The sequence below is a fragment of the Sparus aurata genome, chromosome 6, assembly GCF_900880675.1.
Source record: "Sparus aurata chromosome 6, fSpaAur1.1, whole genome shotgun sequence".
Classification (NCBI taxonomy): domain Eukaryota; kingdom Metazoa; phylum Chordata; class Actinopteri; order Spariformes; family Sparidae; genus Sparus; species Sparus aurata.
Window position 1 is genome coordinate 30638984 of NC_044192.1, and position 12384 is coordinate 30651367.

The 12384-nt window shown below is 41.9% G+C and overlaps 2 protein-coding genes across 2 annotated transcripts in view; both read right to left on the minus strand.

The window, feature by feature from the left end:
* Window positions 1–1856: 1856 nt before the first annotated feature.
* bhlhe40 (basic helix-loop-helix family, member e40) lies at window positions 1857–5976 on the minus strand. The gene is made up of 5 exons (XM_030421034.1): window positions 5143–5976; window positions 4914–4983; window positions 4690–4797; window positions 4214–4337; window positions 1857–4069 (listed from the first exon to the last, which is right to left on the minus strand). Exons 1-5 carry the CDS (start codon window positions 5217–5219, stop codon window positions 3207–3209), a joined length of 1242 nt encoding a protein of 413 aa, XP_030276894.1. The 5' UTR covers window positions 5220–5976; the 3' UTR covers window positions 1857–3206.
* Window positions 5977–8365: 2389 nt separating this feature from the next.
* The window catches only part of itpr1b (inositol 1,4,5-trisphosphate receptor, type 1b), a 92197-nt gene continuing 88178 nt past the window's right edge, over window positions 8366–12384 (minus strand). The window contains 2 exon segments of the mRNA XM_030419639.1: window positions 8366–9699; window positions 11074–11235. Coding sequence (XP_030275499.1) covers window positions 9613–9699; window positions 11074–11235 — 249 coding nt within the window. The 3' untranslated portion in view covers window positions 8366–9612.

Consider the following 12384-nt stretch of genomic DNA (forward strand, 5'->3'; position numbering starts at 1 on the left):
TCTTTGGGTTCTGTTGGTTGCGTGGTGGGACCTCTATAGTTAGGACTTGTTCTAACACATTCCACAGCTGTTAATCAGATTGGGATCTTTGGAATTTGAGGGTCAACAGCTTGAGCTCTTTGTCAGGGTCCATCAGGGCCATTCCTTGGTAGTTTTTTGCATTTTAGCGGGGGGCACCATCCAACTGGCAGGGCCACTGCCATCGGAGACTGCATTGCCATGAGTATTGTGCCTGCTCTGCAACTGTGTCCGGTTTTTCCCAGCAGCACATTGCACTGTAACAAGATGATCAATGTCATTCACCTCGTATTCTGTAAAGTTGATGGGGTGAACTTGTTATAGTTTCTTATTTATATATTAGTCCGATAGAAACAACATTAAAATTTAATTGGAATGGTATCTCCTTGCAGTTGGTCTTCAGCTATTAAATGCTTAACTATGTTCCCTGCTAATGTCGTCTTCTTGTTGTTTGGTGCCAGGCAGGTACTGTAGGTGTGTATATCAGAACGATTACATCGAGAACAACTTTCTGCTCTGCCTGGATACTAAATTGATAAGAGCGCTATGACTCCCCCCCCCCCCCTCAAAAAAGTGTGGGCAATAAAACCAAAACAATGAAGAAAAGATGCTGAATGAACTACAAAGTTGGCCGATAACTATAATGGGTCTGTCACTTCTAGAAACCCCTTCTACGTTACACAGCGTTTGATTTATGGATAATATAATACCTCTGCTCTCTTCAAGCTCAATAGTATTTAATAATACAAAGGACAATGACCAAAACCACAAGCACGGTATGGTATTTTATGAGGCATTTCATATGGACGGTATATAGCCCTGATCAATTCTACCTGACATATTCTCAGTCGGTGTTCCCTCGGAAGCTTCATATCAGTTGTGGTCTGATGAAGATTTATGCCACAGTTCACTGTGTGAAAATGGTAGTGAGTGCAGAGTGACACACTAATTCCACAGGGTGGAGCTAGTGCTGCATTTTTCGGCACATCAAGGCTGGTCAACTGTTGATCTCGATAATCAGCAGAGCAAATTACAAAATGCCACTGTAATTACAAGAAAAGGAAAAGTGCAGTTTCCATATTTCTCGGGGAGGCATAGTGGGTGGTAAGCATATGATGCAGGCCTTTTTTTTATTTTCACTATCACTACACTACAGCAGCGGGACTACCCAGGAAACAGTCAGCAAGCATCAGGAGGTAATTGGAGACTGGTCTTCCATATTGCTAAATGTGAAAGTAAATCAAAGATATAAAATGCTTTCCCCCGCAACCTCAAATACCATTTCCATCGACTGTGGTGTTCTTAAGTTGCAAGACACATTTTTTTCTGCTCCCACTCAGCACACTTTCAGTATTGTTACAGTGTTTGCCACACAGTATACAACCCATATAAACTGTACGGGAAAGAAATGACTAAACCCTACAGGTAAAATTCAGATAATTTAGTGATTTGTAATTTAAGTCTACGGTTATACATAAAGTCAAAAAGTTCTAAACTGATATTGTGGATTAGCAGGGTCAGTGTGTAGTAGGAAAAATCGTGCTCAGCATGATTATCCAAACTGTAATGAGCTAAAAGTTGCAGTGTTAATAACAACAAACTAGATTTACAGATGTGAGCTTTATCCAAAATGTACCAACACCCCACGGTTGGTTCCTCAGGAACAGTTTAGAATTCGAAATGTTTACAGCCTGTGATCTAAGACATGCTATTGATTTACACAGGCTCGGCTGCTTGATGGGTTATGTAAGTGTTATGTAAGTATGTGTTGTTATGAGGAGCTGTCAGGTTGGCTGCCTACAACACGTTCAAGCCACCAGGCACTGAAACACCAATTCCACGGAGGGGAAAAAAAAAGCTTTATTAATATTTTAATATATATCAATAATACTTTATATACAAAATATGTACAACAAACCACATTTTGTTACATTTCAAAATAAAAATTCCAAGTACCTCTTTCTATACAAAACTATTATTTTTGTATGAACTTTACATTCACTCTCTTTGCCACAGACACAACATTTAAAGCAAATACATCTGAACACCTGCCGTCGTTGTGTCTGCGTTTAACGAGTAAAGGCAACAGCATGAGCTAAGGGCAGGCCTTAACGTTAACGGGAATTTGTGGGGCAAGATGCAAATCTGGTTGAGCACAATGCCATGTACTGTACACGATCTCTTGGCATACAGCAAAGGACTACCTCGACCTTTTCCTCTGGTAGCGATGCAAATACACTCAGTGGGTCACGTATCAAAAATAGAGATGTACGAGTAGTATAAACAAAGATAATTACACAACATGACTTCACAGGAACTCCATCTAGATGCACAAATATTCATGAGTCACAACTTAAACCATAAAAAAAAGCACGTATGGCCACATGACTCCTCAAGAGACATAGGTGACACACCTCGTACAGTGACAACGCCCTGAATTCTTAGAACATCATAAACACTCATGTTCAATTAGCTCCTAGGTAATTGAAGGGTCAAAAGAGCAATGTCTTTTGTGACGACAATGGCCAACAATTTTTTTTATTTTTTTTATTTTTTGGTAACATTCTAGACTAAACAAAGGTTTGTTGCAGTTACAGGAGCGACAAACACTGAAGGTAGATCCTCCATTCATAGATCTACAGCAGGTAAAATAATCCAAGCAGCATCTACAAGGGGCTTTTGTTCAGTCTTTACATTCATCACAGACCGGTGTGTGTGTGTGTGTGTGTGTGTGTGTGTGTGCAAAAAGTAGGTCCAAATAATTTTGGGGGGGCTTATTTGTGCCGTACATTCTGGGTTTAACTCTGACATTCAACATGGAGGGTAGAGTAGACGAACCTTGCTAAAAGAAAGAAAGAAAAGCTTGCAATCTCTTGCGCACTCATCGTCTCTAAACTGACCAACTTCACAGTGTTTCCGAGCCATGCGACTGGCGATTTATGAGCCTGTCGCGTGGACACTTCCAATTCGCTCGCTAAAGTCCTGTTGGCGTGCGAGTAGCTGATGATAGACAGTGGCGCCCGTTTGGGGCTCTTTGCTGGGATCAGTGTTCTGATGGGCCAAAACAATGGCTGCGGTTTGAAGGGATACCAGTGCGTTTTGTGTTCGTTCACCCCCTTTCCAGCGGGCCAACCATTCAACCCCATTCGACATTCAGAGGGGAAGATTCCAAACAGAGACACATCTGTTTAGCCTTTGGTTTCCAAGTTCAGCGGAGAAACCTGCTTTAAAGCTTTGTGAAGAGCAGGGGAGTCCATGGGGTTCTGGTGGGGTACCGGGGACCCTGCCCTCGGAGACATCACCAGAGATGAGGGGAGCGAATCTGGGGCTAAGCTCGCTGCGGCGCCGCTCATGCCCGGGTACATAACCGGCATGCCTCCGGAATACCAGCATTTCTCCAGCATGGGCAGATAGGCTGCCATCGGTGTGGCTGCAGGGGGGATGAGGTAGAAGGGGAGACAGAACGGGGGCTGGTTGGGGGAGAAGCTCATGTAGTTGCCAGGGCTTCCCGCCGAGTGACCAGAGAGACTCTCGTCCTCTGAGGAGTCAGACCTCGACTTCTTGGCCTGAGGCTCGTCGCCCTCTTGCTTGATGGCACCGGTCGTCCTCTCAGATATGCCGCGCTTGAGCTCCCCCTCCTTTGCGTGCCGTTCTGACCACTGGGATTTCGGGTCGCGTTTGTCATGTTCTCCCCCATAGCCGCTGTCAGTGTCTGTGTCACTGCCGCTCTGCTCCCCCATCCCATGAGGATTAGTCCTTTGAATGACAGGGACACAGTTCTTTGCTGGGCCCTCGATCACCCTCTGGGGCAGTCCAGCAGGTTTTTTCAGTTTCTCTGAAGCTTGGGGGATGCACTCCTCTGGGTGGAGGCCGCTTCGATGCTGCAGGACTTCGGCAGCTACCTTTTGGATGTGGCTGATGAAATGGGAGGGAGTCAGGTCCCTGCCGCTTTCTTGGCTGGCCACGTATTGGAGGACCTCTTTCGCGCACAAGTGAAAGCCAGAGCGGAACATCTCCTCACTGTTCTCCGCGCTGTCACCCCCATGATCACCTAGTCAAACAGAAACACAGGGTTAACAATCGACCCCACAGCACGATTTCCCTTGCAGTCATTCCGATAGATGCAACAGATTGCGGGATAAAAAGAAAACATCTGTCTGCTTTTTACGTCGACACATGACGCCATCAAACTTACTAATCTGCAGGTCCTTCTGAAGCGCGATAATTTTCTGCTGCTGCTGCTCCAGGAGGGTGCTCAGGGCTTTCACATGCTTGAGAGTGAGTTCCAGCACCACGGCTTTCTCCAAATGACCCAGCGTCTAAAAACAGGAAGACCTTCGATAAGCATGTTGATCTTTCTTATGTAACACATTCTGCAGCTGAATGGAGGACAAGCCTCAAACCCCCGGGAAGTCATGCAATGTACGCACACGTATAATTCTCGAACAAATCTAAAAGCCTGTTAGAATTTAGAATGTAAAATGAATAAAATAAATAAATTGAAAAAATAAAAAATAAAAAAAGCAACTTTTTTTCATCTCTTATTTTTTGTCTCTTAACTTGTATCTTTCTTTAAGACTCAAATGTAGCCCTGCTCAGTAAGCACCATGTGGCGTCTCAGATTTCCCTGGCTTTTCAGCAGACATGCCATATGTGGAGGATAATACTCACTGTCAGCTTAAGATGTTCGGGCAACAAATCTTTCAGCTGGGCAATGCATTCGTTGATTCTGTCACGTCTTTTCTTTTCGATCAGGCGATGTGGCAGCTTGTAAGTCTCCTGGAGGGACACGTTTGAAATGTTATCAGTGAGATCCAGGCTGCTCACTTTAAACAGATGTGTTCAGAAAAAAAAGAAAAGAAAAAAAAAAAAGATAGATTTGAAGTTGAAGTTACCTTGCTCTCATCCCCGACCCCACGCTTCATGCCCCTCCTGGGTTTGTAGACATAGATTGGAAAATCCATTCTTTGGAAACAAGATTTAAAAAAAAAAAATAGTTAGTCTTTAGTTTGGAGGGAAAGTGAGTGTTAAGTTGAAAAAAAAAAAAAAAGCACAAAAAAAAAAAAAAGCTTTATATTGTAGGATAGAATAAAAAGGAATCAAATTGCATTTATTTGCTCTTACCCTTGCATGTCAGCTATATCCAGAGCTGGGTGTTTTGGCACACAGGGAGGTGGTTGCGCACTCGTAATCCTCTCCATGTCCGCTTCACCGTAAAACCCGAAGAAATGACTTCAAAACGTCCAAACGCGTCTCTGCGGTCGCTCTCCAAACACGAGAAACAAGTCGCACAGAAAAAAAAAACAAAGCAAAGAAAAAAAGTATCTCCTGTTATCCAGTGCGTTTGTATGCGTGTGTGTGTGTGTGAGAGAGAGAGAGAGACAGTGTGTTCCCGCTGAGAGTTACGCGGCGCGCTGTTGTCACCCTGAGGTCCGGACTCAGTAATATGTCTGGGGAAGGCTCCACGCCCGGCTCGATGTGTGAGAGCTGGGTGGGTTTGTGACTACGTGTTAAATAAACCCTGTGACTGCAGGCACGTCTCTCGGCGAGAGACTCGACACCGTCACATGAGCCTCACGTGTTGGACGGCGCTTTCAACTCCTCACCCTCCCCGCACACACACACACACACACACACACACACCTCCTCCCCCTCGGCTCGCTGCTGGAGTACAACCCTCGCCTGTAGTACTCCCCCACAGGGGCTGAGTCCCGTGTACCACCACGCTCCGACTCTCGAGGCGGGGACGTGTTCGCACACAGTCCACCATGTTTACAGAGACGGAAAGTGGAGCAACAGTGTCCTCGTCGACGGTCGGGGAGAGATTAAATATAAATAGTTGGACTGCAAACATGGCCACCCTCATCTTTAACGTGCAGCCTATTAATAAGAGCTGAAAAAGAACAGGCATCTGGAGCGACGAACAACAACAGCACGAGATTGTACAAACTGTGAGAAGGTCACGATAAAGTCAGTGGTAGTGACAATATGAGGGATTCATTAATGCAACATAACAACCATTCCCTACAACAACAACAACAACAACAACAATTATTATTATAGTATAATAATGATCATAATTATAATTATAGTAATAAAACTACTTCTACTACTACTAATGATGACAGTAATAATAATAATAATAATAATAATAATAATAATAATGGTAATATAAATAATAATTATAATATAAATAATAATTATAATATAAATAAAAAGAAGGTGTTTTCTTTTCTTTAGTTGTATCAATAAAGATTTTTTTATTTTCTCTATAGGTTGAATTATATGGGCTTTAAATCAGACAAGACAAATCACAAGTCAATAATGCTATCAGTTATAAAATGAAAACATGTCAGTGTAAAACCATACGCTGTGGCTCTGTGTGTGCGCGCGTGAGCCCTTTGTTTTGTTGTCCTCACGCCGGCCGCCTGCCTGCCCGCCTGCCTGCTGTACTGATAGCTCTGACCCAGCCTGTACCCGCCGGGCTGTCACGTTGAGCTCCTCATGGTCGAGGAGCACATCCCTGTCGGTGACGTCACGCGCGCAGCCAACCGAGAGTGGCCGACTGGTCGCTCGGTTCCACCCGCCGACGTCCCGAAGCAGCAGCGGCGGCAGAGGCAGCGGGAGGCTAAAGATAGAACACCGGGCACAGTTCAACGGAGCCGGAAGAGAAGGAGCGGGAAATCACACTGCCAAACGCCGACGGGACATTAAAGAAAAAAAACATAGATGAAACCGTTTGTTTTGTGACTTCCGCTGATTTTGTGGTTCCGCGGACAGAAGCCACAGCAGACACATAGCCTACTTGATGGTGGCGGGGAGTTAATTTTAAAGTTTTATAATTAAGGACCAGAGGGCTCTTATATACCACACAACATGTCACATGCTATAATGAAAATGTATCAGCAGTAGGCTACTTAGTAAAATCACAAAATGGCCCATGTCTGTGCTCTGTCAATAATACATCCTTTTATTATCATTATTGATCTATCTGTAACATGTACTGTGTTGTTAGAGCTGCAGCTGCAGAGCTCATGTTAACCATTCTATATAAACCTAGTGTCAGGTAGTTTAATCAGTAACATTGGAGCATATATCACATTTCATATATGTAAATCTTTTTAATGACTTAGCTGTTACATAAATGTAGGCCCATTGACGTATACTTGTTTCTGAAGTGAAGCGTAAGTAATATGAAGTGGCACAAAATGGTAATAGTCAAGTAAATACAAGTAAAAGTAAGTTTATGTGGTAACCTTCCATTACTGTGAATATTCACTGTGGAGTGTCTTATAGCACTGCACTACATATAAAAAATACAAACAGGGACACTGCCTCTGTACTAATGATATCAATAATGAAAAGTTTTATTCCTTTGCTGTTTCTACTGGAGACCAACTCTTCTGTCCTTGAGTGGAGCTCCCATGTTGCACCACTGCACCCTGCAACATGTTTGTAAAGGATGTAACAGTTATCAAGAATCGATGAGCAGATTTAATCTGATTCACTGTTTATTTTCTCACATTCCACTGAAGATCTAAGTTTGAAGAAAGTCATATAGTCGTGAACTGATCTCTAGTGGCACACTTGCGGACAACATTTGCGTAGTTTTGCGTCAGTTTTAGTTTGAAAATGCCCAGACATCAGTTTCCTGACGGTCCACATTTTGTTTTCGCACTCAGTCGTATACAAAGCAGAATTGTTCGCTGGCCTGAAAGTGGCTTGATAAATAGTTGGCATGCGGACAATCTTCTAAGAAAGCCCCTGAATAATCAGGATGTACGCAATTTCATATCCACCCAATTACACACATTCCACTTGGGGACTGCACTGTGCTGTTGACAATTGTCGTTTCTAGTCGCGCATGTTTCCAGTTGACAGAAGTAGTTTCCGTCAAAGGCCTGAAGATTAATTCAGGACATGGCCTAGTTTAATTCCTGAAATGAAAAACACTGCATTTGAATCACGGAACGTATTACATATAGTCAACTGGTGTCATTTATAGTTGTGACTCAACCATCACACACAGGATACATATTGAACTGCTTTCCCTCAATTTTCATACAATTAGGTTTGATGTGTTCTGTATTTTTTCCCCCTAAAATGCATAATAAATTGAATTTACTGCCTTTATGTAGCTTCTAAACTAAAAAAGGTAATATATTCTCATTAATAATAGTAGTATCAGTATTAACAGAAATGAGTTACCTTAGATGCACTGATGGATGAATAGGTGACAGTGGGATACATTTTGAGGCAAAGGCATTTTTTTGCCAAACAATAAAGCACATTAATGATTTACTTTATGTATACTATCAGCTCAACAATAAAGACACATAACAGGTTGTAAAGGATAATTACATCAATTTTAATAAATAATTCTACTTTAATATACAAATTGACAGTGCTTAGAGTTTTAGTTTATCTTAACATTCATGAGTAACCGTTTTTTCTCCATCTCATTTTTTCTATACAAAAGCAAAGATAAGCAACAAACTTTATGTACACAAAGTAGTCCAAAAGAAAAGAGAGACCGTTCTATCAGTAGCATGAAATCCAAACTTAAACATCTCAGTCAACAGGAACGTAAAAGTTTGTGACTCTGCACAAGCAGCAAACTCGTATCAGACTTTAAAATGAGGACAAAAACAGGCACGAATGGAACAAGTTTGCTGCAGACCTGGAAATTATGCTAATATTACAGAAAAAAGTTACACAACTCCTGAGCAAATTGTAATAGCATGAGTGAGTGTATATATTTGACTGCCCAGTCGAACATTTTAAATGTCCATTAGATCCAAATTAAATAAGAAAGCAAATTTATCATAAAATAAGTCAGCACTGACATGTGACACCATTGGATTTAAACAGGTGAAAGAAAACTATCCGTATATATTGCTCTCACACAATATACTATCTCTATTGAGTGCAGCTGACACTCAAGACATATGCACATTTTCAAGAAATAAAAGAAAAGTTAAGAAGGCCAGCTTATTGAATATTATCTCTATACTTGCTGAGTAAAGACAAAAAACTACTCCCTATTTTATCCAGTGGCAATAAAGTACAAGTAGAAACAATGGCCCACGCTTTTAAATAAGACATGATTGATGGAACTTAAATCCACACACTGATGAGGTTGCATATTTAAGTTAAAATATTGCACAACATACAAAAATAAGACATTTAATACTGCTCATGATGTCAGAAATATAAATAGAAAACATGAAAATAAAATAAAAAATGAAAAACAAATGGGACCAATTCCTCCTGTCCAGTCAGCTATATCACGTTTCAAGTTCAACCAGTAAAGGCCATGTGTTGAATCTCCAATTTATTTCTACATAGAAAACATTTGGCACCAATTCCAACCGGACTGAACAGAACGAGGTGGGTGAGTGTTACTGTTAGCAGCAACACGTGCGTGGGGTAGTAGCTACACATCGCCTTATGACTACCTATGTTACAGTGTTTCCCTACTGTTTAAAGTTACACTCACAGTCAGTGCCGTTCACATTGTGTGCAACCTGTGGAGGGAGGACTGCACATTCACAGCCGGCGCCGAGCTCCTGCAGGGCCGTGTTCGGCTGAATCTTACGCAGGCTGCTGGGGGTTAACGTTCATGTGCTGAGGGTGTCCCAACAGGCCAATCCGCTGCTTCTGCTTCCTCTGTTCCGTCATCTAGAAAACACAAAGGAGATATTTTCAAAAATCATCCCACCTGTACCTCTGTTGGCGTGCACGTCCTCTTCTGCTAAATATGCCGGCAGCCTCTCTGCATCGATTCGCTCTTTCATATCACTTTGAAGAAACTACCAAACGCTGCACAAACTCTGCACACTGCTGAACTGAAAGGCGTTTGAAATCCTGCCAGCCTCGTCATTCACACTGCTCCGTCTTCTGACGAAGGCAGCAGAATACAAACCACTAATACTGAAACTCAGTCAGAAGAAATCTGAGATTAAGCAAAGTGCATGAGTCATTACACAGGTGTTAACCTTTATACAAACAGGAATAAGAATGGGTTTCTGCTAAGAATTAACTTTAAACATCAGGTACTGATTTGCATCTCCACACTGAAACGCAACAATATTACATGTGAGAGGACTAAGTGGTCTTGTAATGAGTGTTACTGGAGAAATAGTTCTGCGTAGTTAAAGAAAAATATCATTCAAGCACTTCAAGTGGACAGTTCAGACTCAGTGGGGAGCTGAATGCTGTCTTTATCTTACACTATAATTTTCTAATTAAAGCAATGTTCTTTGGAATGACACAAAACAGAGAACGGTTGTGCCACAGCTTTCCTGTTTGTGCTCTACTATGAAAGAATATCCTCCAGAAAACAATGAGAATTTAACTTTGTCGACTGACACTTAAACACTGTGGGGTTTTTTTTTGTTACAAATGTTGACTCGGACTGAAATGTGACACTGTGCCCTTCACAGCTTTTGCCAGCACAATAATCATTTCCCCCTGTCTGGGTCAAAATGTCTCGGTAACATTCACTTCCTCACAGATAGTTCTCATTTCAAGGGTAAAGACATTTTTTTTACAATTCTGTTTACTAGAAACAGTCGATTGCAGCAATTGTGCAATTATTTTCCTTGATACGCAATATCAGCAGAATGCATTCTTACACAACTTAGAAGCGGTCAAGTCTACGTGGAATCTATTGCAAAAACACAATTTCTCTATTTACAAGTTAGTCTAATGAAATACACGTCTTTCGGGGGAATTCTGTGCCTTTCTAATTGTCGAGAAAGGTAAATAAATAAGAAATAAAAACTCCAATCTTAGAAAACAGGTCAATACTTGAATCCAGATGGATCGCTGCCCAATGATGCAAACAAAATCAGGTTGTGAGCCTCATGCGTCGTGTTGTGAACTATGACTCATCGCCTTTTGCATTTAGTGAGCTCTGCATCTTAAAGGGCAAACAAACTTTGAAGGTCCTCTCTCCACATCTAAAGAAAAACGCGTGTCTCACTCTTCATGTTTTCAGCATGACGTCTCTGCCTTTGTGTCTGTCAGTGCCTCACATTATTTGGAACAAACCTGTTCTTTGAGCTCCGTCAGCTGCCCTGACAGGTTGGACACCAGCTTCATGGTGGACTCCAGCTTCTCCTGCAGGTTTCTGATCTCGTTCTGCTCCCCGTCTGCGTCGCTGCTGACCAAGGACATGGCCCGCATCCGTGGGAACCAATCCAAGTTGTGGTCCTAGTAAACAGAGGTCTTAACAGTTATGGCCTGCGCATCAACACATAATGAAACTGATTGAACGGATTATTGAAGGTACTTTCTGCTGCAGTTTTCTAAGAAGTGATTATTGCTCACTGAATTTATTTCCTCACAGATGCTGGTCTTATTTTTTTTTTTTTCTTTCAGTGCAGTTGAAAATGTTTCACACATTACACCACCGGCTATGTGCAGTGATTTGAAGCCTACTCTTAAAGCGGAATCAAGTTAATCATAAGGGACTTTCCGTATTGCAATCACATGGGATATGTGGGCATTCTTGAAATCACCCGGGACAGGCAGTTCACATATCCGTGATTCGTTTCCCTCAGATCTAGTCTTTCCATACACACGACAAAACTGGCAAACTTCAACGACTTCGCCTCGCATGCAGCGCTGAGATAAACGCGCAGCTCTTGAAAGCTCCTGTGAGCCGCAGATGAGAGCTGTTGTAGGCAGCTTCACCAAGTGCTGAAATCAAGTACACTAGTTACAGTAGCTGGAGCTGAGGAGCTGATTTAGATGCAGTTGTGTGTGTGTGTGTGTGTGTGTGTGTGTGTGTGTGGAGGGTTTTTCATCTTTAAATTTACAGTATCTCCTGGCATGAATGAAATCTTTGTCACTTCAGGTGTCAGCCACAACCACGAAACATCAAGGTTAAATGTATTGATTTTATCGGCTCTAATTGTTGCAAAGTCAGTTAGACTACCCTGAAGTTTAAAGTGTTGAAGCTTTGGCATACACTGGGCACAAATGTTGTTTAAATGTGGCTGATGGTGTGAAATGTTCTGCTAGCCATATCTGATAAGAACAATACAGCAGTTGAACATAGTGGGAGGTGTGGGATTATTCAGAGATTTCATTACTGGCTGGTTAATCATTACAATTCATGTGATTTATGGATGATAAAATCGTGCAGAGAACAGACGAAAGATTCCGTTGTTCATGATCCTCAAGATGTTCATAAATCACATCCGGCTTTTTGATGCTAGGGCTGCAACTTATCATTATTTTCATTATCAATTAATCTGCCAGTTACTTTCATGATTAATAGATTATTTTTCTGTCTATAAAAGGTCAAAACATAAAAAGGGAAAATTGCCTAAAGTGACGTTTTCACATCGCTTCCAA

Coding starts and splice junctions, on each gene's coding strand:
- bhlhe40 (XM_030421034.1), bottom strand. CDS start 5,219: ATGGAGAGGATTACGAGTGCGCAACCACCTCCCTGTGTGCCAAAACAC. Junction 4,984..5,142: donor GATATAGCTGACATGCAAGG/GTAAGAGCAAAT, acceptor TTGTTTCCAAAG/AATGGATTTTCCAATCTATG. Junction 4,070..4,213: donor TCAGAAGGACCTGCAGATTA/GTAAGTTTGATG, acceptor CTGTTTGACTAG/GTGATCATGGGGGTGACAGC.